Consider the following 25,021-nt stretch of genomic DNA (forward strand, 5'->3'; position numbering starts at 1 on the left):
AGGCATTTAAAATGTATGAATAAAAATTTTTAATCAACATGAAAATATCATTTGGAGGATTAATGTTAGAGTTATAAATAGAAATCCATGTATTTTTCAGGTCTTGCTGCCACTGTTGATATTTACATGACAAAAGTTTAGACAATACTATGTAATCAAGCCAAATTATTTCAGATGTGACAGAACTGACATCAGCCAAAAACCGTTTTAAAAACATTAACACATTCATCACCATGCATGCCTTTAAAAGAAGAATCATTTAGGCTTTTTCTTTTCATCACAAAAATATTATTCCTCAAATCTTGATGCTGACTATGGCTACACACACACACACACACACACACACACACACACACACACTCATGCATACATAAATAAATACATTCATTTAAAAGTAGATAGATACTTGGAGTAACTATACAGAATTATATTTATGAAATAAAACTTAAATCATCTACCAACTTTTAGAAAAAAACGGAGTTTTTACTATACCTTTATCACTAAGATATATGAAAATGGTAGGAAAGATGGATAAATGTTACCAAAGTATAACAGAGTTAATGTGGTTTGGGGTAGATTTTTATATAAAATCCATTTGCATAAATGGCTCCTCAGAACAGTGAGAGAGAAAATAACATCCTTCACCAATCAACTTACGTTATAAAGGAGCAGGCTCAAAGTGCTGACAAATGTACCATTGTTCTCTCTCACAGAAATAGCAGCTGAGGACCTAAGACAGAGTTAGAAGAAGGAAAGCACTGATGAGATCTTAAATTAAAAGTTTCAGTTATACCTTAATGTTAGACTTAAGATATTAAAATTCTTAAGTAAACTCGACACACTTTTAACTAGGCCTGCAGTAGGTGTATGTCTTGAATCACTGAACAAATAAAAGATCAAAAAACGAGAGGCCAAGTAAAGACAAACTGTTTTTTATAAATTTGTTATTTATAAAAGCATCCTGTTTTTTTCCATTTGGCATTACCTATATGAGACTTTTTGCAGGAAAAAAAAAAAGTCGTTCCAAAAAAATTTGAATCTGATGCAAATACATATTCATCAATTCCATTAGAATAGAAGTTTTATGAGATTAGAGATTTTGTTTTACTTTGTTCACTGCTAGAACATTTCATGGTACATATAGATATATAATAAATATGTATTGAACAAACAAATGAATTTCTATGTACAATGAAGCTCGGGCATGTGTTTAGTGGAGGAGGAGATAGGTAAAGTGAGAGACTGTGACATCCTAATGATCTGCTTTCCCCCACACCTGTATCCTTTAGACTCTAGGATATTTTTTCCTGTTTTCCACATTAAAATCTTGCTTTTGACCAAGGTGTTGATCATCACTTTGCCATTAAAACCAGTTATGAATATTTTTCATCTGAAGCAAAATATGGCCTTTACCTTTCTTTGTGACTAAGGTTAAACAATAACTACACTTTAGTGATAGCAAACCCTAAAATTAGAAAGGGAATTTTTTCATCCAGTCTTTAACAAATCCAGGTGATTATGTTGTAATGTGGCTGTAACCCTGTCTTAGAGTATATGCTTTGGGAATTATGCATGAATACATGACTGTAAACAAAGGCTATGACCTTAGTCCATGTCTGGAGCTCTTGGGTTCTGGGTGATGCCACCTTTCTTTGGAAATCATCAGCTCCTGTGTAGATGATACCTCAGCAGAAGGTACTGCAACCCCAGACTCTGAGGCAGCAAAATTCAAAGAGAGCATATGGCAGAGACTGAAGCCAAGGAGGACTGAATGTTCTACACTCTGGAAATATAACAAGCCCTTCTGGACTGTAAAAATACTCAGAGTTCTTGGGGTTTTGGACTATTCTAAAGGGAGCAGAGAAAACCCAAGGCAGACACCTGATTAGTTTTAGCCAGTTTTAATTTTGGGGGAAAACTATATATAATCTGTAATGAGTACATAAAATACATATAACATATATTTCTTGAGTTATTGATACAGTTCTTAACATTTTAGATAGATGACAGAGAGATGATAGATGATAGATGGATGGATGGATGGATAGATAGATAATAGATAGACTTTTAAAAGGGTTTCCATTACATTCAGTTTGGTTACTCTCAATAAATCCTGCTAAGTAAATCCTTATAAATCTTTATAAGACCCTTAAGGATAAGAAATGACTCAAACATAAGGCAATATGAGACAGCAAGAATGAAATATGAACTTACGAAGCAAGCTGGGTATTATTAACCAGGTATTCCAATGGATAACTGCAACTAAATTTGTAAAGAAGCCCAGGTAAATAGCTGATGATTGTTGGTGGGTCAGGAGTATCAATATATCCTGAAATATTTCCTATTTGTACTGAAGTTGTGTTTCCATAAGTACTGACTCCAGGAACTGTGGATACCTGTTAAAATAGTAGATTAAGTTCAATGATCAAACAATTATGTATAAATCCAGGCATTTTATATGCAAAACAAAACATTAGATCATTCCTATGGTTTGTTTCAACTATAACGTGTCATTATTTCAAGATTATACACACCTCATACTACCTTTAAGTGATTATATATGTCTCAACTAAATGAAACTGTATTTATCAAAGACACTTTACTTACATTTTATAAATTAAAAAGGAAAGAGATTATATGTTCAGAGCACTGTAACAAGTAATTTGAAAATGTCCATGATAAATCCAAATTCTGTGGCATGGTTTAAAAGTCCCCTGTTAATCTGATCTGTTTTCCACTTTAGCTTTGTATCTCCAGGCTCCCTCTCTTAGTTAATAATGCTCCAGCCCCAAGGCCTTTTTGCTCAGGCCTTTGTGCATACTCCTTCTGCCTCCTCTTTTCCCCACTTCACCCTGACATAGCCTGCTCCTCCCCAAATCTCATCTTTCCCAGGAAACTTCTCTCGACACCCCCTGCCCTGCCGTGTTGCCTATTTCCATCATAGCAGTAGTCACAGGGCATTAGCAGCCTCCTGACTTGGCATGATCATGATTAGACATGATCAGACCCCTTTTGCCTTTGCATCTTCAGCATAGCACAGTGAGTTCAGTATTTTGGGGCTCTGAGATAAATCTTGGAGAAATGAGTTAAGGTCACAATTTTCCTAAGAGTAGATCTTCTCAGGGTCTTTCTCTGTGGTACACGAAGATTCTGACCCCTGTCCAGGATAGTAGTTCATACATGGGTTTCAGGGGGATCATAAACTTCCAGAAGTTATGAAAAAAAGTATTGTCTGTGTGTGTTTTTCCCTGAATCTGAAGAGCTTCCACTGGGGTTCTCCAATTCCACTAAAATTTAAGAACTAGCACTTTAGGAATAATCAATATTGTTCTTGACCTTCATAATACCATAGAGAAATACAATTTCTCTTGTAATGTCAAATACCATATGACAGTCAAAAAAATATTTTTACCAGATTTTATGGAGACCTATAATACTTAATTTTCAATGACAGAATAAACTTCATGCACAAACCTAGGAGCATATGGGCAAAACCGAGGCAATTATCTAGCTAATTCATGAACTGAGCCAGAATTATTATAAATGAAAACATTTTTATTCTAATCCAGTTATTTAGTAGTCTACTTAATTTTTCTCATGTAAGAATGTCTTTGGAACAGACTCCAAAGCTGGGTGACATCTAAAGAAAAATTTAAAAATAAGAAAATCTTCCCTTCCTCTCACTTCTTGCCTGGCTGGCTAGCTAAATATACCAATTCTGTCTGTAACACACCCACACACACACACACTCTCTCTCTCTCTTTCTCTCTCTCTCTCTCTCTCTCTCTCTCTCTCTCTCTCTCTCTCTCTCTCTCTTTGCCAGGCATTTCTCCCAAATTGTTTTCTAAAGGCAAGACTTAAATCCACAGAAGAAAGCACTGTGAAGGAAAAGCCTTGGGGTATGGTGAGAGGAGAGAAAATAATGCTGCTCTCCACACTGGCTCCCTCTCTATTCAAGGAAACAGAGACATGTAATAATCAACCTGAGTCACACTCCCTTAGGCTCATTTTATAACCTCCCTGCATACAGTTCAGAGAGACAAATAAATGTTTTTAATAAAGAGCCAACAATACTCCAGCTGCAGTCTTGGAAATGGTCATGGGCACAATATTCTAACTGCCGTCTTAGAAAAGGTAAAGGAGGAGATTGAAAAAGATCTTTTTCCTGTCCCCCATCTTCCACCGCATCTTAAAATCTCTACCCTCAGAATAATCAAGTCTTTCCCTCTTGATCCCGAACAACAGTTTACGTAAAGGAAAAGCCAATTTCTCTTTCTTCCTTAGGCTAAGTGGTCATGCTCATTGTATCTCCTTTTTGTCTTTGCTAGAATTTAGCAATAAGATTATATTTCAACAAGCACAATGAAAAATAATACTAAATATATTTCAGTGTCCCATCCCCCAAGTCACAATATTTTTACTTCAATTAATTTTAATTCACAGGAGAGTCAATTCTTTATTCAATTCTATTTTTGGTGTTCAATTCATGAATAAGTAAATGAATACCATAGACCAGCAGTTCTCATTCAGGGTGAAAATATTTGAAGAGGTATTTTAATATTCTCAATAACTAGGGAGAATGTGCTACTGGGGTTTCCTGGGTAAGACTGGGAATAATAAACATTTTAAATTCAAAGAAGAGTCCTACACAATGAAGAATTTCATGCCGGAAATGCTGACAGCCCTCTTTTTCAAAACATTGGTGTAAATTTGTCAATAGTAAACATGAAACCTAGAGGATGCTAAGTTACACATTCTGTATTTCATCTTCCTTCCTGAATGAGGTCACTAAGAAGCAATAGGCCAAGTCATTCATTTCCAAATTCACTGGAACAAACCATTTTTGTATGATAAGCTACTTCTATAAAAAGCATGAGGAATATTGCTAATGACAAATTGTGGAGAAATATCCATCAATGTCATTCACACAAAATAATGTCGCTTAGAGTAGCACAGCCCATCTCAGTCCCCTTAACTGCCCAGCTACAGTAAAAAGAACCATTTTTGGAAAATAAAATTGTATGTTTGGAGCAGAAGTCTCAAGCGGCAAAGGAAAGTGATTTGTTCAGTTTTATTGGAATTTTTTTTCTTGAAAGATAGATTTGGCTTCTAATTATTTCATAAAATGGAGTTTTCCTTTTTAGTTATGATTCCAAACCTAGCACACTATTTCACATGAATCTCACCACTAAGTTGTTGCCACAGCCCTCCAAGGTGCTGAGATTGATGATGAAAATGACCACCGCGGGAAAAGTGTTGTTATTGATGAAACCCCTGCAGTGGGAATCTCCATGCCTTCCGTTCAGAGCCAGATCTGTTTCAGAATAACCGGAAAAAAGTACTGTGCAAAAATTAATCTTCATTGTAATGGCCTGTACCCCACAGTAGACACTGATGTCTCTTTCAGCTGAAATAAAAATACACAAATAAACATAAATCACAAAAGCACAGTAGAGGACACAAGAATAACTTTAACACCCCCTGTTGTATTCATTCACCCCCCGCCCCCAGTCTATTTAACTCATTCCTATATTTGAACACACCACAATCCAATGTGAAAGTATGAAGAAAGGTAGCCAGAAACGTTTTCTAAGGGGAGATATGTGAGTGTAGAGATTACATTTCATCTGTTTGCTTGTGCCTGGCATGCAGTAGAAGTGCATTAAATGTCAGTCAAGTATTGTCAAATGATTAGAGAATTGAGTGGGGAAAAAATCAGATTACTGAGGAAATTCAGAACAAAAGTAACTGAATTATTTAGATTTCCTGTCTGGAGTGGTGAGACTCACTACAAATGATGGATTTTCCTAAGTGTAAGGAAGAAACAGTTAAAATTCATCCTAAGCCAAGATTGTTAAGCGCTTTGGTATTTTTTTTAAACCTATCTTATCCAGGATGTAGAAACAAAAGTCATCCATCAAAACTTTATTTTATTCTACCTATATTAAATCCCACTAGAGAAAAAAGAATGAAAAATAGTGCTGATATTACAAACAAAAATGCATGGCCTGCTCTAAGAAAATTTTGTCAATCACTATGCCTCAATAAAAGGAATGAACTAGGTATGGAAATGTAAAACACAATTTGCACAGTTTTCTTGACTCTGTAAGTTATCCCTGTTGAGATCCATTCTAGATCTGTAGAAGTGAGTACATGTACATAAACATACACATACACAAGTTTTCCATGTTTCTGTTTAGTGAGTTTTCTACATGTAATGAAGAAAATATATATAGAAAATGGAAAGGTTGGCTGCTAGGTAATTCCCCAGTGACAGAAACTTTTACTTTTATTGATTTCGATAACTATTATAAGTTGAATTGTGTCCGTCACGCCAGGAAAAATAATTACATTGCAGTCCTAACCCCTAGTACCTCAGAATGTGTCCTTATTTGGAAATAGGGTTATTGCAGATGTAATTAGTTTAGATAAGGTCACACTGGACTCAGGTGGGTCTCTAATCAAACATTACTGGTGTCCTAATCAAAGTAATGCTATGTGGAGAGACAGAAACACAAAGAGAACGCCATGTGAAGACAGTGAATTGGGAAATATCTATAAGCCAACGAGTGCCAGAGATTGCCAGCAAACCACCACTGGAAACTACGAAGAGGCAAAGAAGGATTCTACCCAGTCTCAGGGGAAACATGGCTCTGCTGACACCTTGATTTTAGACTTCTGGCTTCTGGAATTGTGAGACCATAAATTTCTGTTGTTTCAAAATAACCTTTTTAGTGGCACTTTGTTACGGCAGCCGCAGGAAATTAAGTGGTAACACTCTGTTTTACCACTTTGATGAAGAATCTGAAACATTAATCAGGTGTCCAAACTGGACACACACAAACAAAACCTAAGTAGGCTATCTGGAGAAATGCTTGATTGTTCAAAAAAAGAAAAACAAGTAAAATAAAAAATATTTTTGGTAAATAATGGTTTGTTCACCTAAGAAAATGCAAATATCATTTAGGATTTTTTGGCGTAGAATTAATTTGCTTAACAGTTCTAATATAAGGGTAGAATGTTCGATAGTATATTTCTTTGGAATATTCATTTTTACATTGTGTTTGTTTGTTGCTGGCAAAATGAATCATATTTTGAGGATGTGAATAAGCCAATATGGAAATTTCTATGTTTGGTTATGATTTTAAACTCATTACAAAACTGAAGGGTAGTGTTGGGCTAGTTATTATAGAAAACTTCAAGCAATATTCCCCTTGTAGGTAGAAAAAATAAAATGAACTCATTATGAAGCACATTTTACCAACATAAAAAAAAATTAAATATCACTCATATTTGGGAGACTATCTCTATTAGCCTTCAGCAACATTAACTGTTACAATGCAATCATGACTTTTAAATGATGCTCTTAACTGAATAATAGAGTTCATCTTAACAAGTGTTTATTGAGTGCCTACCAACCTCAAAATGTATCATGAATCTAATAGTTTTTCTCTATATTCATTCTATTCATTGGCCCATGCCACCATTATCTTTTTGCCTAGAATATTATACTAACTCTCAACCTGGTTCCTTTATTTCCATTCTTCAACCTCTATAATTAGTACAGCTATTAATACATGAATCCAATCAGGTCACCTCTTTGCTCAGATCTTCAATGGCTACTCATTTCACTCAGGCCAAAAGTCCAAATCTTGAACCTGGTCCTCAAGACTCTCTGTGATCTGACACAGAGAGTACTGGTTAAGAAAAGCTTCCTGGAAAAGATGGCGTTGAGCTGTTTTAGAAGTATAGGTAGGAGTTAGCTAGATGGAGTGGAAAATTTATAACACAAAAGGGAAGATGTGAATAATGACATAGGTGAGAAATACACTCAGGCTGGTTGGGAGTTGAACAATTTGGTTTTATTAGAATTTAAAATGTAAAGGAGGAATGTCAGGGAATGAAACCAAGTGACAAGCACATGGGCAAGATTGCAGGAAATCTTTACTTACAAAGTGGTCTCTGTAAAGTAACAAAATATCTCCTTTAATAACTACTAGAGCTCTCTTTATGCCCAGTGAAATAGAGAACAATTATCATTGCATTACTTGGCATATCATAAATCTATCAAAGTTAATATATATCATTAAATATGTTACAAAAAAGAAGCACCATTTTTCTCAGCTTAAACAAACTAAAGACTAGCTTCTTCACCTTTGTTTGAGAGGATTTAATTGATGCTTACAATAGCTTAACAAATGGCAGTGTTTACTTTGTCCCAATGTAGAGCTCTCTCCTTTTTTCTGCTTTATAGCCAAAGACTTGTAACCCTTGCAGTGGAACTGAATTTGCTACAAGCTGATCCCACTTGGAGATATGACAACAAAGTAAAGGCTCTTTTCAGTGTACCAAAAGAGATCTGTTCAAATCCATCCTAACCCAGTTTTCTAAAGACTTTTCACAGTCCCTTCCAAAGAACACATTTTTTTCCTGGTTGTAGATACTAACAACATCTATTCAGCACAATTTTTCCATTTTTGAGGCTCTGTGGGAGGAATGATGTTACGTCAAGTTGCCAATGAGCAATTTCTGTCAAAAGCAGAGAATTTTTTTTCAGAGAATAACAGTTACTCTCAACAACGAAATTTTTTGAGCCTTCTTATTGTCCAGTTGCTGGCCTGAATTGTAACATCTCTGTGGACGATACTCAAGTATTAAATAACTCAAGGAGTAAGAGCTGAAAACAACAAAAAATCAATAAAAACAACAAAATAAAATTAAATTTTTTGGTTTTTAGTGTTTTGTGTTTAAAGATACTACATGTTTAAAATGGTAGGTCTCTTACAGAGTTTATAGCACTAAAATGGAGATCTTTCCTCTATTTTAACCAAGCTAAGCTTTTCATAGAAATGTTAAAAATACATTATTCAATAGAATTCAGGTTAAAATAAAGAAGCCTCCTGAACTCCTCTCACCAATTGGACAATAAATTTGTTTCAGATTTTCTGAAATTATGCCAATTTTAAATATCCTGTCACCCTGTCAACCATCTATCTTCCTATGTATACAAATGTGTTCTCATTTGGGGTTCATAGAACACAGTTACATATGAATGAGAGTGAAGAAGGGATGGATCCGATTCTGGATATGTAAATAAAAATATCACTCTACTTCCATTCCTAGAAAACCTAATTATACTTTTCCGTTTAGACATACTTACTGACAATATATTTGCAGCACATCATTCACATATCTAATAAGTATATCTAACTGTTCTTTTCCTTAATGGTTTCATACTCAAGTGGCTTAAATACAATGGCATTTAAATGAGACTAAAGATTCCTAGCTCCTGGAGACTGATTTTCATCTTACGTCAATAGTGTTGTTTGAGACCTACATTTTCTTTCACTAGTGTCAGAGGATTTATTTTAACATTTTTTCCCATTATTACCTGGAATAATAAGGGCATGGATCAATGCAATTATTCAATTTGCACACACATATTTTGCAAACAAACAAATATAGCAACACTCCATGTGTGTTAGCTTGTACTCGGCACTATAGTGCAGTGGCTCAAAATGTTTCTTCACAATTGATCTAAAAAAATTTTTTTAAATATTTTGGAAAAGCAATTCTTGGGGTCAGTGTATAATGTAAAAAAAAAAAATGTCTGTGGGGTACAAAAGAACAGGAATTGAAAAAACAGAATTGGTGTTATCAGTTTTACGTAAGCTAGAGGCTCTTGATTCTGTTTATTTTCAAGATCTAAACTACCCGCCACTTTATGTCAACAAAGTATCAGAAAAAAAGCATGTTATATACATATTATATGCCAGTCTCTGTGCTAGACTTGAAGATAAAGACATTAGCAAGACTCCTTAACTTGAGTAGAGGAGATAAGAAAGGCAGATAATTACAATGCAGCCTGAAAATTATATGATAGAAGTTTGTATAGCATATTATATACAACCATGTCTTAGTAGGGCAGAGGTGTTTGGAAGGGATTTTTGGGAAGAAATAAAATAGTTTTAACTGCCTAAATATTATAAGAAATCGATTACACATTGGCATGATGAGAAAGGGATGTCGAACTGATATTTCAGTTTCTAGCTTTAGTGACTGAGTGCATCATTCCCTGAAATAAGAAATACAAGAAGGAAAAAGATGATGAGCTCAGTTTTTGAGAGGATAAGGTACATATGGGACATTCAAATAGAAATGTACAGCACATAGTTAGAAATATGAGTCTAATATTTGGAGAACAGAAAAGAGTAAAATATATAAATTTAAATCACCAAATACTCAACATATCAATAATAAACAATAATAGATAACGTGCCCATGAGAGCATTCAGATAAGAACAGGAATAGGCTGATAACAGAAAAATAATAGCTAAGTTGCCTTTTAATGAGACTTTCCCACATTTCCTCAATGGAATATAATCATTCTTTTGTGCTCTATCCCACATCGCATTGGCTGTGAATCCACTATATTGCTTACATTATATCTGGAAGTGTATATTTACTTTTCCACTAAATTATGAACTCATTGAAAGCTCTAGGTTTTCCCAGAGTGCCTAAGAAATACTCAGCAAGTGTTTATTTAACTATGCTTAATTCAACTCTCACAAGAACAGCATTCATGGTTTCTAACTTCTTAATATCAAGTTCCAAGATTCACAGACAAAGAAAATATGTGCCAATTAATAGGGGTTCATCTTGACTGTTCATCCAGAACTCATATTTCCTTTCCATACTCTGCCAACTACATATGCCGACTTCTGTTTTCATAGTTTTAGATGAACATAAAAATCCTTAATGTCAGATATTTTCTGACTTCCAATTGAGAAAATTCAACCCATTAAATAATATGAATATAATAGATTTTTGTTATTTGTTTAGGTATTTAACCTTTTTTAAATACATTAGTCTTGAAGACTAATTATCTTGCCCCATTATTAATAATAAATTTAAAAAAATTATTTTCCTTTAATAAATCCAAATAAATTTATTTTAGTGCTCAGGTGGTAATGTATTTGTCTTCCCCTATCTCCACTTCTATTCCCTTCCACAAACCATAGCTGTTTAATAACAGAAGATGGACAGTCTACCTCAAATGGCAACTGTGCCTTGGCTACTCTACGAAACTAGGGAGGAGATATAAGATCAGCAGATGGAGGCTCTGTGAAGTTCAAAGCAGGTTGCTATGGCTGTCATTGCACCTGTATCCAGGGGCTGGTTTATGCCTTCAAACTGACTATGAACCAAAATTTCTTTATTATAATAGGAGAAGCCTTTTCTGTATGCTGAGGAGTGCATTGCTTTGTAATGCTATAGAAATCTCACCTGAAATAATTTACTTCCTGGACTCCAATAGATATCCCAAAACTAATTTATATCATTTTAGCAGATTATAAGAGTAATTTACATGTAATTTCTAGCTCTGTAAAATGAGAGTAGTAATATTTGGTACCACATAAGCAGAATTGCCTAGAGAACAGATGCTATATACAATGCTTTAACTAATTTTTTAAAGTTATTTTCCTCCTAAGTTTTTACATAATGAGGTTTTGTTGCTAAAAGAGCAAGAAGTCCAAAAGGGGTACTGATACGTCAGTTACACAAAATACCAGCAGCTGACAAAGAATTTTAAATGGATTAGAAATTGAAGTTTCCTCTCTGTATTGAACAGGTTTCTTGCCACCTTAGTTTTTCACATCTGTTTCTCCTTAGCAAATGCAGGAAATTTATATGCAGTCTGAGGCAAACTTTGCAGACTTATTCACACTTGCTTCTCCAAACCAGAAGAGTTTGGTCATCTTTTTCAGAAAGGAAAACGCATATGTGTTATATTTTCACAAGCAGAGGTAGTGAAAGATTCATGCAATAAAGAACTTGGCTATTAAAATAAAGAAGCCAGGTAGGGACTGACTTATTCAGTCACACTGAACTTGCTAATTGCTCTTCTCTTCATTGTACTTATCACTGTCGATTTATCAAGATGTGATCGGCAATCACTGCCTGAATCAGTTCTTCTGCCTCATCCAGTGTAGTAATTGCAGTCACAGATGCAAAACAGGAAGCAGGCATCCTCTTCACAACTTGAGAGACTAAAACATGACTACTACATGGGAAGGCAGGAGAATTGGCTTTTCTTATCTTCACAGAGGGCCAGGATATATTCCTTGGGATAATTATTTCATTATTCACTGACGTTGTCTTTAGGCACAGAACAATGCAATGGCTAAGCAAAGCCTAACACAAGATTAGACAGTTCATTTTATTTGACCCACCCATGAATTCTATCAATTAAATAGGTGATTCTCTATTTTATTTCCTGTGGAACACTAGTGTTTGTTGAAATATTAATAAATATTACTAGAAAACGAGATAGTCACACAGGTCCTGAAAAGGATAAAACATTTTCCTACCATATGATTTTTTAGATTCTTTAATGTGGTAATTTCCACTGTGATTACCATTTACACTTCAATTTTTTCTTCCAGTTTTATTGCGATATAATTGACATACCACACTATAGAGGTTCAAGATATATAGCATAATGACTTGACTTATGTATATTATGATTACCACAATAAGTTTAGCTAATATACAGCATCTCATATAGATATAAAAAATATTTTTTCCTTGTGATTAGGACTTACTTTAGGACTTACTCTCAGAAATTTTCAAATATACCATATAGCAGTATCAGCTATAATCCTCATGTTGTACATTACATCTGTAGTCCTTATTTACCATACAACCGTTAATCACTTTCATTTTAATCACTTTCGTTTAATTCTTACATTCCCAACTCCCACCTCTGGTAATCACAAATCTGATCTTTTTTTCTGTGAGTTGGGGTTTTGGGGTTTTTTTTTTTTTTTTTGGCTTGTTCATTTGTTTTTAAGATTCCACATGTAAGTGAAATCATATAGTATTTGTTTCTTTGTCTTTATCTGATTTATTTCACTTAGCATAATGCTCTAAAATCTATCCATGTTGTCACACATGGCAGAATTTCCTTCTTTTTTTTTTAAAGCTGAATAGAATTCCATTATATACACACACACACACACACACACACACACACACACACATATATATATACCACAACTTCTTTATTCATTCATCTGTTTATGCACTTAGATTGTTTCTATGCCTTGGTTATTTTAAATAATGCTGCAATAAACATGGGGATACGAAGATATCTCTTTGACATTATTTTGTTTCTTTCAAATATATACCCAGAAATAGAATCACTAGGTAATATGGCAGTTCTAGTTTTAATTTTTTGAGGGACCTCCAAACTGTTTTGCATGGTGGCTGTACCAATTTACATCCGCACCAACAGTACACAAGAGTTCCCTTTGCTCTGCATCCTTATTATCCCTTGCCTTTTTGGTGATAGCCATTTTAACAGGTATAAAATGGTACCTCATTGTGGTTTTGATTTGCATTTGCCTGATGTGATGTTAAACACATTTTTACATACCTGTTCACTATCTGTATGTCTTTTGGGGGGGGGGGGCAGGGAGGACGATGTCTATTTAAGTTTCTTTTGCCCATTTTTAATTGAATTATTTGTTTTATTTTAACTTAGTATTCAAAATTCACTTTGAAACAACATGATTTGATGGAAAGAGTCTTAGTTATTTTTTTTTTTATTTTTGTCAACTACCAGCACTGCGGCATTAAGCAAATTGGAATTTTCAATTTCCCCATCATAAAATGAGTAAAAATGATTTTGTGGGTTTGTTGTAAGAAATAAAAGAGAGACTGTGTAATGTACCTAGCATGCAATATGTGAAATCTATTGTGTCCTCGTTAGTGTTACTTTAAATAGAATACAAAAAGACAAGTTATGTAACACTGACTTACATTCAGCTTCTCATGACTGATTAGTTCACCGTAAAACAGTGTCAGGCCACAAAGTGTCTGGTGCCATAAACCTAATCTCTTCCTGATCGTTCCTCTATCATTAAGATTTTTTTAGAGGCCTAAAGGTTTAGGTTAACTGTTATATAATAGCATCTTCCCCCAAAAGGGGGCTAGTTCTAGAAGGTATCCATCATTCACAGAGGTCAAATGCATTTACAGGGATTTTTCACTCTAGCCAAATAATTCCTTAGTACCCTAAAAGTAAACAGTGGTTTGAGATTTGTTCTGGGAATAACACAACTATAATGTCAGTGGGGCATGTGTCTATTTCTTGCTACTAGCTTGGATAGTCAAGAGTTAATTACCTTAAAATTAAATGGTATCCCTTTAAATTTGAAATAAATTAAAACCTTGTGTTTCCTTTGGCTCAAAGATAAATGCCATAAAAATTAAAGAAAATAGTTCTAATGTCATGAAACGGCAAAGGTCAGATAGGGTAAGATGATTACTCTCATCATTATTAACATTACTTTGCATTTAGATAGCCCCTCTTCTTTTCCAGACTCATTCTCATTCTATCCTACTGCTTAGTATCTGAGCAGCTGTGAGCTCCTGATTACATCAAGGTTGATCCTGATATGGAAGAGAAGTCGCCAAGTCAAGAGGGGAGTGAGCAATTAACCTTTAGGCTTTATTTGCTTATTCTGGTCTTCTTTTGCAAACAACCTGCAAAAATAGACCTACTTGGAAATAATACCCACGTAAACTTATGATTTATCTGGATTTTAGATTTTTTTATATTAATTTTAAATTGCAACAATGTGTGTGTGTGTGTGAGAGAGAGAGAGAGAGAGAGAGAGAGAGAGAGAGAGAGAGAGATTAAGAGAGAGAGAAATTGAGCAAGAGAGTTTAGAAAGTTTGGATATCTATTGTCCAAGCCAAACAGTACTAAAAGTCCCAACATAACAAAGACAATTACAAATTAAACAAAAGAGGCTTAATTCTTCATATTGAAAATAAAGGAAGAGACTTCTCCCTCCCTTTGTTACATGATTTACACTGGAAAACTCATAATTTTAAGTACTTTCACCTCTCCTGGAAATGTATATAAATTTTGTGGAAAAATAGACAGGTCTTTTGTCAGCTTTATGACCCAGAAATGTCTTTCTGAAGGACCTGGGAACCATCTCTTGGAAATGTAAATAAATGTCAAGGAAGATAGCACCCCTATCTCACAGTTTCAGTGGGAGGGTGGGAGCCTAACTTCCGTGGGAGCCTTGCTCCAAATTGCAAAAGTATCCTTTTTCATAAAAATATGAGAATTTTATTTTTCCTCTGGATAAAATAAATATGCTAACACAATTACAAGGTAATTTTAGGATATACTACATGTAACAAATGATGCTGTCAAGTTCTCTTTCTTGAGGACTAGTTATTGTTTATCTTGAAAGCGTATCCGTAATGGGTTACATCTGCTTGGCTATATAAGCATGAGATTTCTGTCTTTGCAACCTTTTAGTGGATTGCCTATGGTGAGCATCACATTCTGGTTTAATGCTTATTCTATTATCTTTGTGAAGAGGGTTTCTGGATTGGGAAATTTTGTTTTTAATTATTTTTCCCCAGTATACGACTCTGCTTTTAATTGGAATAACGAACTCAGAAAAATAATAGAATACACTATATCTGTTGTTCTTAACCATAAATGTATATTTGACTCATCTACAGGGTTTAAAATAGATTTTTCAGTGCCATATTCAGAGATTCTGACAGCGCATATTTGGGGTAAGTAGTGTCAACACTTTTTAACTATCCCAGGAGATTTCGATGCAGGTGTTCAGTGGGTGCCTTTTTAAATAGATGTTTTAACATAATTTTTTAAATTTACCACATGAAAATTTCTTTCTTTTGCTGTCCTAGTCACTTCTTGGCTTATGTACGTGTTTTATTCACCATAACAAGTATATAACTATAACATCAGCTAGATCCTCTCTGCTAAGCAATCTTTGTACCTGTTGGCCTTTTTTTTTTTTTTTCATCCACTACAGAGTAAGGCTTGACTACCCTTCTCAGGCCCCAGCCAGGCCTCTCTGGCCCCTCACTCTCATGAAGACCTCTGCCTCCCACTTCACTGAGGAGATGAAGACAATGAGCTTCTCTCAACCATTCTGTTGATATCTTTTATTTCTCTTTCCTGAGTCCAAGAAACAGCGACTATTTTTCCAAGGTTAACTCCTCCACCTGTACCTTTGATTTCTTCTGTATTTTCTTTCCTCATTACCTCAATTATTTCTTTATTTGTATGCTTAATCTCTGAATACTTTTCCTTTACTCACGTATACTCAGGTGTCTCTAGTCCTCTAATCCAAAACTCCTCTTTTTCATTTAAATAGCTGGTTCAAGTTACTCCTCTTTCCTTCATCACCAAAGTTACCTAACTAGCAGTCTATTTCTATACCTATCATTTTCTTATTCCCTTATTCCTCACTCACTTATTACACAGAAATTCAAGTCTCACATAGCTGTTTTCGGTTTTAATATCTTTCTTCACACCCAAGTCAATATTTCCTACTACTGGAGAGAGGCTGCCACTCTAAGTTCTAAAAGTATCTCAGATTCATTATTTTCAAACCCACACTTTCATTTTAAAACATGCAAGTGCTCTATACTTTTGGTGTCAGTTAACAGTATCAACAACCAGTTATCTGAGTTCAAAATATCCTCTAGTCTTCTCTTTCTCTCACTTCTCAAATCAAACCAGTCTTCAAGTGCTGGCGAGTCCACCACGAAGTATATCTTAACAGCTATTTCCTTCTACTGCTCCACTGCCACTGCCTTCACAATGTTTCTCTCTGACTCTGGTCTCTTCTAACATGATTCTGTCTTTAATACTTCTCCCATCGTTTCCTTTCTAAAACAAAATGTGCCCTTGTTGAACTCTTCAAAATGCATGTTTAGAAAGAATCGATGGCTCTCCGTTGCCTATAAACTAAAGACGAAACGCTTTTATTACACACACACACAAAAAAACCCCACAAAATATTCTTAATAAAACAACTGAACCTGAATTTACTCAAATCTCAGGCTCTAATTGGTGTATAGGATATACAGGGGAAAAGGAACCTGTTAAATGACATATCAGAGTTGAAATCAACCAGATTCAGACTGTCAGAGTTCTATAAAACAAATGACCAAATTACTTAAAGAGATAAACAGCATTTTAGAAAGCAAAGGATAGAGAAGAACTGTTATAAATTAAAGTCAAATTTAGACACATATCAACAAATGTGAATGTTTTAGAGGCAAATTGGCTGAGTATTAGGTGATATTAAGGATTATTATTAAGTTTATTAGACGTATACATAAAGTATAACGATTTTTAAGTTCTTTTTTAGTATATATATATATATACGCACACATATATGCATATGAATTTATTTTAAACTGAGCCAGATATGGGGTGATAAGAAGAAAAATGTGAAAGAAAATTTATAAATGTTGATAATTGATGAAGCTGATAAACGGTATGAATACTCTTTTTACTAACCTCTCTTTTTGTATATGTTTGAAATTTTCCAAAATAAAAAATGTAGAAAACAAATTTTTTAAACCTTATTTATCCAAAACCATAAACAACCCTGCCTAGCATATCTTTCTAGACTTACCTTTAGACATTTCCCATCCTGACCTCTGTATTTTACTTAACCTGCCAAGCACTCACATCCTAGATCTGGGCTCATGAAGATATTCCTACACTAGGGCAAGCCAGATTACCTCTCTCATATCAACTATGTAATGACCTACTGATTGTTCTATGCAGGTGTGATATTGCCTGACATGCTCAGAACACCGAAGTACTGGCAGGTTTGGAGAATGAAAAATGTGGCAAAAGGTGTTTAAGGTTACGTGGCAGACTTTTAAAAAAGTAGTTTCAGATTGTCTAACCTGTATTTTAAAAATGTCAAATTCTTTAACTTTATCCAATATGAAATGACAAATACTTAAATGAGTCATTGAATTATTTCTCATTGAAAGATTTTAATAACCTGTGGGTCATGTCTATCAATACGGTCAAAATCTCATAGCTGTCACCATATTGATGGTTTGCTGTGAAATGCATTCTGGAGCTGGCCTTGTGCTTTAGTGGTGATCAACATTTTATTGAAATAGTATTTTTTGAGTATTGCATAATATTTCACATCATTTTCTTGTGTTATTTCTAAATAAATATATTAGTATAGAACAATAGTTTTGAGAGTCTGAATTAACTTGGGAGGGGGAAGGCCATCGATTAGGCAAATTTTGAATGAAATTAACCTTCCACTTTTATCACCCACTAGCCAATATTTTTCACATCTGCAAGCAGCCATCATAATACTAACTACAATGAACACTTTGTATGTTAATGTGTATATAAATTACAACTCCAGAAAAATGACTTTTATCATTTGCCATTCATTAATATCCACTTAATATAGAGGGATACACCCCCATTTTTCATATGAATTTAAATGATTTACTTTTCGAACATAATCACTCTTTCCAGATACAATTAGAGAAAAGATTAGGCTCACACTTACCAGGAAATCTACTGTGGAGGTTGGCATCACAGTTGTAGCCATTAAATTGAGCAGAGCCTGGAAGCACTCTAATTGTTAGAAGCAACAGCAACCATATCCGTTCCATTGCTAAACCTAAAAAAGAGTACATTATCATGTGCACCAGCCTTCACTCTTACTTGCTGGAAAGACTGAGGCTGATCTCAACTCATCATTGCAGGCAGACAGTCTACATTCATGCAGTCGAAGCTCATTAAAGACCTAAGGATTATCAGAATTAATTATCAGCAATGAGGCAGAGATTTTGGTCACAATATTTCAATATTATTTTCATTCTTTGGTTTCAGTTTGCTAAGGGTGGCGAAGCCAGGCTTTTGTAATGAAAGACTAAAAGTATGTCATAAAATTTGTAAAAGAAAAAAATATTATAAATAGGAAGAACTCAATCCAAGTATTTGGAAGATTAGAACAGCTAAGTGGACTGACCAATTTGGAGGTAACTCTACACTTAAAAATACCAATATTCATAAAGACAGAGGAATTTAACACAATACTTGATTCTCAGAGAATTCTCAATACATTCAATAACCAAATAATATCAGGAAAAATTTTCCCTCAACAGAGGAATTCCAGACTAATGTTACTTCTCTAAATCAATAGTTGTGTATCATTTTTTTTTTCAGGATACACAGGAATAAAGCAAAGGAGAAGAGAAAAATACTACGTGTGGAATGACACCATGATTCCTCCAATGATTGCTCATTGGTGGGTAATAAGGACTGATATAGACCTATGAAAACCTTGAATTTGGTGGAGAAAGTAATGGAAGGTGATTTTTTTAAGTCGTCAGTGTGGGTTGAACAAATATAAATGGACTTTAAAACTTAAAAAACACTAGTCAGTCTGGTGTTTAAGTTTTTTTTCTTCGATGCTTCTTTATTAGCCTGATAAAGTTAAAACATCTTTGAGAAGTGCCCAACTTATTCTTAGAGTACATTCTATTCACTTAAAAAAAATAAATAAATCTTTGGGGTTGGTGGTTTTGGTCTACACATAAAAGGCAAAAAATAAAATAAAATTGTAAATGGTTTGCTCGAATAATTTAGTGCATTTTAAAAGCTTGGGGTTTGGGGAGAAAATTGTGTTTTAGATATCCTTAAAGTTCTCCCCTAAGATCATTAATCAAGCCTTTAGCAAAAGGAAGGAAATATATCTTCTTTTGAATGATCATTTTAGTATAACAAGTTTATGGTGAACAAAGTCACTTTGGGGAGGATGTGGGAAAGGAAGGCATGAGTTTACTTTCAAAAATAGATTGAAAAAATGTTAACTCAGCAGGAGCTTCCTTCCCTCAGCATTATAATATACTACTCAGGCACTAAACTGATGACTTTCGGGAGCACACCCACACATTTAGTTAGTTCTGATGCCCTAGGACAGTTCTTAAATGAAAGGATCGCACAAATAGCTGACCCAGACCCTGGGCTCTCTTAGCTACACCTACACTTTCATCATCTATCTCTCGAGGACACTTCAAATAGATTAAGTCCGCCCTGCTCTTTTGTAGTCTTGGAAGACTACAAGGGAAAAAAGTGGCTTGTTTCTGAATGGTACATTTCACCTCATACCCATCCATCTCATGCCCTGCCACTCCCTTCTCATGGTTGGTCCCCTTAATTCCCAAAATGCATTGGAGACTCTAGACTCACACTGTTGTCTTCTATCTAGAGATGTCTCCTACTCCTAGGGATTTACAGATTCAGAATTTTTCAATGGTAAGTTATTTTATCATTCTGAAATGCATTCTAGCTTTTATATTCTCTCAAAGGACAAAAACAACACTTAATGAGTAGAGTGTATACTGTATGCATAGAAGGCACTGTGTGCCAAACCATTTAACTATAGTCTCTCATTCATATTTCATATAATAATTTGGTGATATTGGAATTATTAAGCCAGGTACAGAGAAAGAAAAATCAATCTTACAAAGTTTAAGCGATATGAAAAACAAGTAGAAGGACTATAATTCAACTTCAGGTCTTCCTGATAACAAATGTTGCTGCCCAAACTACTTAAAGATGTTACTAAAAAAATTTGGTGTTGTTGCTGTTTTTTGATTGCTATTTATCATCAGTTGTTTTCTTTAGCTTTTTAAATCATGTAATCTTTAATAGATCTTTTCAGCTGAAAATGTGTAAGTAAACTCTTATATAATAGATGTATTTCATAATATGGGCATTTGAGGGAGAAAAATATTTTTTAAAAAGAAAGAGAAAGCTCTTGTGAAAAAAAAATGAGAATTATTACTATAGACTAAACAGAACACATCTGTGTTTACCATAATGGATGAGAAACTCAAGCTATTTGAAACAGCCTACTGATAGCAATAGTAAAGTCTTAGCTTTATAACTTTAGATCCAATCTGAGGTTGTCTAAAAGAGGTAAGCCTCACCCCTTCACACTTTAAACAGGATCTCCAACACTGTCATGAAGATTAAAACACTCAACAAAATTTTTTTTAAGAAAAGAAGGGAGAAGTATAGGAAGTTTGCTTTAACGGAAAATACCTTGATCTTAATATGAGCAAATACAGATTCAAATTCCCACTCAGTCTTTCTCTCGATTTGTTTCTTTGAAAATCAAGATGATAATCATAAGACTTTAAAAACTGTAAGTGCTTAAAGAACATAGCATAGACTGGACATAGAGACGGCACTGAAATATTTGTTTTGGGGACATCACATATTGATGTGAAAATTATACCCTGCACAAAGGCATCCAATGGAGAAAGGTGGTGGCAGTGCCTGTATTCCTTTGGCTGAACCACTTGCTCTATATCCCATGGACTAAGGATAGTCCTGACTAGTTGAATGTTATTATATTTATAATATTATTTGTACTGGTCTGTATTTTAATATTAAGATATATCGAGCAAGGTATTTTTAAAGGACACCCCCATTTCTTATACAGTAGTATTTGTATTTTGATTTCTATAACATGCCAGTGTTTATGGCATTTTCAAGACCTTTAGGAAGCTCTTTATATTCTGCCTACAAGTTAAAATGATGAACTATTAACTTGCAAACTTCCTGTTCCCAAGCATATCTCCATCATTTCCTCTGCACATAGAAAACCTGAGCATCAACCTACCATAGCAAGCTAAGGGAAGCTACCTTGCCACAGTTCCTAAAGGTCTTTTGTGAAATGGGATCACTTGAAACTTGGGGACTGTATTGAGACTCCTTACACTAATCAAGGCATAATGTCCTGTTGGCTCGTGCTCCCTAGTTCCTGGGTGAGTGCAGTTCTAGACATGCACTCCAGTCCTGATCTGGTTAAAAAAGCTTAGCTGAGCTTCATGTCACAAGGTAGAAGCTGATTTCTCTAGTCCACTGTGGGGTGACCTGAGGTGCTTGCCGTCCCATTGTAACTCCAGTAGACTCTGGTTAGAAAATCTGAGCAGAAGCATTTCCCATCTTCTCCACTGTAACTAAGTGCAGGAACCCACACCCCTACTGTGGTGCTAACAGTGGTATATGAGACTGCCTAACAGCCAATATTATAAAATATTAATAACAAATTCTTAGATAATAATGACCTTGAAGATATATGTCCACAAAGTTTGTGTACATGTTTTTTAACTTAATAGTTTCATAAATTTAAATTGATGAAGATAGGGGGAGGAAGAAGATTGTACATACTACACTGAATTGTAAGGATTCAGAAAGAAGTATTAATTTTAAAAAGAAGCACAAGTATCTCTTAAACTGGAACTTATAGGCTCTGTACCTTATAACTAGCAATATAAAGGAAATACTAAGTAATTTGCTGTCAAATAACTTGATATTTCTCATATAAAATTTTCTTTTTAAAATAACTTCCAAAATACAAATTTCTAATTTATTTGCTTAAGATTGAACTTGGAGTCAGAAAAATATCATTTCACTTTCAGTTCTCAATAATATATAGGGTGATATAGTTCTGTCACAAACACTGTTCTCTAGATTTTATATATATGATAATTTTGTTGACCTTCCTTTTATTGTGATATGTTATGTACCAGGTACTGTGCTATGTTTAATATTCACCTACTAACATAGATTTAATTATTACTCATGATACAAAAGTGGAAACGGAAGCCTCACATTTCTTGTTGGCTAGCCCAAGGTCACAGATCTAATAAATTGCAGAGGAGACTTCAAAGTCAAGCTTGACCTTTGGCATTATTACACTACTGTTTGACTTAATTGGAGTTTGTTAAATGAGTAAAATTAATTCCCTGCTAATTTTTAGAAAGTAAGTTATATTAATAAGATACGCTTAAAATATGCTTTGAACTAAGTGATTCAGATGATTGAGGCAAAATATTGTTAATTTCTACATAATTGTCATGGCTCTGTTTTAGTTAGACAATGAGTGCATAAAGAATATTATTCTTTTCACGAATTGATTCAAGAACAGTACTGTGAGTTTTAAGAGTTGACAATGTATCAGAATGTAGTTTACTTTTTTTTTTGAGCATTTCTTATATATTTTCCAACCTGAGATAGGTAAATTATTCTTCTTATTTTGGGGATGAGAAAACTAAGGTACAGAGATGTTAAGTAACTCATCCAAAGTTAAACAAATAACCAGTGTTACAATCAAGATTCAATCCACAGCAACTCCAGAAAATGACCCTTATAAGAAGTCAAATGGAAATTTGGCAATTACTTGGTAAATTTAATCAATAACAATTTATTCCTACATTCATTTATCAAATGTTATTGAATGCTTACTTGTGCCTGGTACCATCCAGGGAAACTGGTATAAGTCTGGAGTGAAAGGGAGGGGGTTATTGAAATTTTAAATGAGGCGGTCAGGGATAGAAATCAATCCATGTAAATGGAGCTCAGGGGAAAAGAACAACTTCAGTCATGAACTACTAGACCACTTGTCTTTAATTTGGACTTCATTTTTATTTTTTCTATTTAGACATTTTACAAATAAAATAGACTTTCACTGCATAAATTATTCTCTGGGAATAACTTGGACACTTTAAACAGCTACATTAATCTTTTTCAAATGAATAAATGGTGGCTCTAAGTGCCTCCCCCAAAAAAGTAATTTATTAAATAGCACCCCTGTGACCTGAGAAAAAAAGTGAACATATTCAAAAGTACCTTTATCTACTCATCAGAAATAACTTTTGCAAAAACAAGTGGGCTCAACGATTTATCAAAGTTTCATACTTCTTTAAATTTGCCTTCATGCAGGCCACTCTTTAACTAGTGAGGAAAAAAAATAGAAAATTCAAACCAAACGTCATTTCTTCAAATGTTTAATCATTAACCTAAGATTTATACATTTTTCCACTAAACTAAATCTAGTTGTTTTGTCATATAAATTCACAAAAATATGGCTTAAGGTCTTTGGCACTGGCGATGGCCCCAGTCCTCTCATCCTCGGCCCTCCTCTGCATTTATTGACCAGCTAGCTACTCTGCCCAGGCTTACTGGCCCCTACAAGGAGCATAACCTCAATTCCTGGTGCTTCTGCATCATCTTCCCAAACTTGTTCCTTAGAAAATATCAGAAACATTTTATTAAGCTTTAAGTAACTAAAAATTATTTAAAGAGTTCCCAGGAAAGGGAAGGAGGAGAAATCTGTGTACTTTAACAGAGATCAAATTTTAAGTTAAAGGAATCAAGCCCTGCTCCAGCAAAGCAACCAACAGAACCCAGGTCGGATCTGGGGCATAGAGGCACTGAAGTTGAACAGATAGGCAACTGTCTCACTCAGGTAAGTTTCATGGTGTTACATGGTCTTGCCTCTAGAAAAATGATGTATTAGGTTACCCTTCAAAATCATCAGTTTTAAAATGCCAGAGACACGACTGTTTAATGAAGAAACATGCTTTCTGATTGGGGTGTCTGTACTGAAGCTCTATGTTCTTTATTTTCTATGTTGCCCTTGAACATTAGAGGCAACATACATATTGTAAGGAAAATGAAAGTTTTATATTTTCAGAAATATCCATTATTATGTACATCTACATTCTTTAACACAGTGCCCTTGACATTCTGAACAAAAAATATAACACACCTGTACTTGTCAGAATAATGCCTCAAACAAAGAGGCAAATACATTTAGCCATGAAGAAGATATTCAGAAATTTTATAACTCTAAAGATGCTGATGTATACTATAAAGAAAATATGAATGTTAAAGGCCATTCTTAAGAGAAAAGCCTACTCCAATTTTCTGTAACACAAAGCAAGTATTCATTTATTTCCCTTTGCCCACCTTTCTTATTTCTCTTTCTGTTCAGTGTTTTCTCAAGTAATCTATAGCATTTAAATGATCTACAGCATCTAGTTTAGAACAGTTATTCTAGCACCTTAGTTTTTGGGGTACTGACAGAACTAAGTCACTCTAAAAGCTTTTCCTTAATAACTCACCAGGTTTATTTTCAAGATACAAGTACATTTTACTCTTCTGAAGCAGCTTTAAAGATCTTAGTAGATTGACTTCCTTCCTCCTTTTATGATGTACAATGATAATGAGTTAATAAAAAAGTGATATTTTAACCTTTTATTTTAAATGTCCATATCTCTCTAATTAATCAAATAACTATTACTATGATTATTTCAAAATGAA

The 25,021-nt window shown here is 34.3% G+C and overlaps 1 protein-coding gene across 3 annotated transcripts in view; it reads right to left on the reverse strand.

Moving 5' to 3' along the window:
- Window positions 1-25,021, reverse strand: part of ZPLD1 (zona pellucida like domain containing 1) — a 294,999-nt gene that overhangs the window by 19,427 nt on the left and 250,551 nt on the right. For all 3 annotated transcript variants that reach the window (XM_036219546.1, XM_036219547.1, XM_016154799.2), the window contains 4 exons: window positions 18,405-18,518; window positions 5,187-5,407; window positions 2,215-2,396; window positions 658-730 (listed from right to left, as the gene is read on the reverse strand). In XM_036219546.1, the coding sequence (XP_036075439.1) occupies window positions 658-730; window positions 2,215-2,396; window positions 5,187-5,407; window positions 18,405-18,518 (590 nt within the window). The remainder of the gene's footprint in view (window positions 1-657; window positions 731-2,214; window positions 2,397-5,186; window positions 5,408-18,404; window positions 18,519-25,021) is intronic.

Source organism: Rousettus aegyptiacus, unplaced genomic scaffold (assembly GCF_014176215.1).
Source record: "Rousettus aegyptiacus isolate mRouAeg1 unplaced genomic scaffold, mRouAeg1.p scaffold_m13_p_4, whole genome shotgun sequence".
Taxonomy (NCBI): Eukaryota; Metazoa; Chordata; class Mammalia; order Chiroptera; family Pteropodidae; genus Rousettus; species Rousettus aegyptiacus.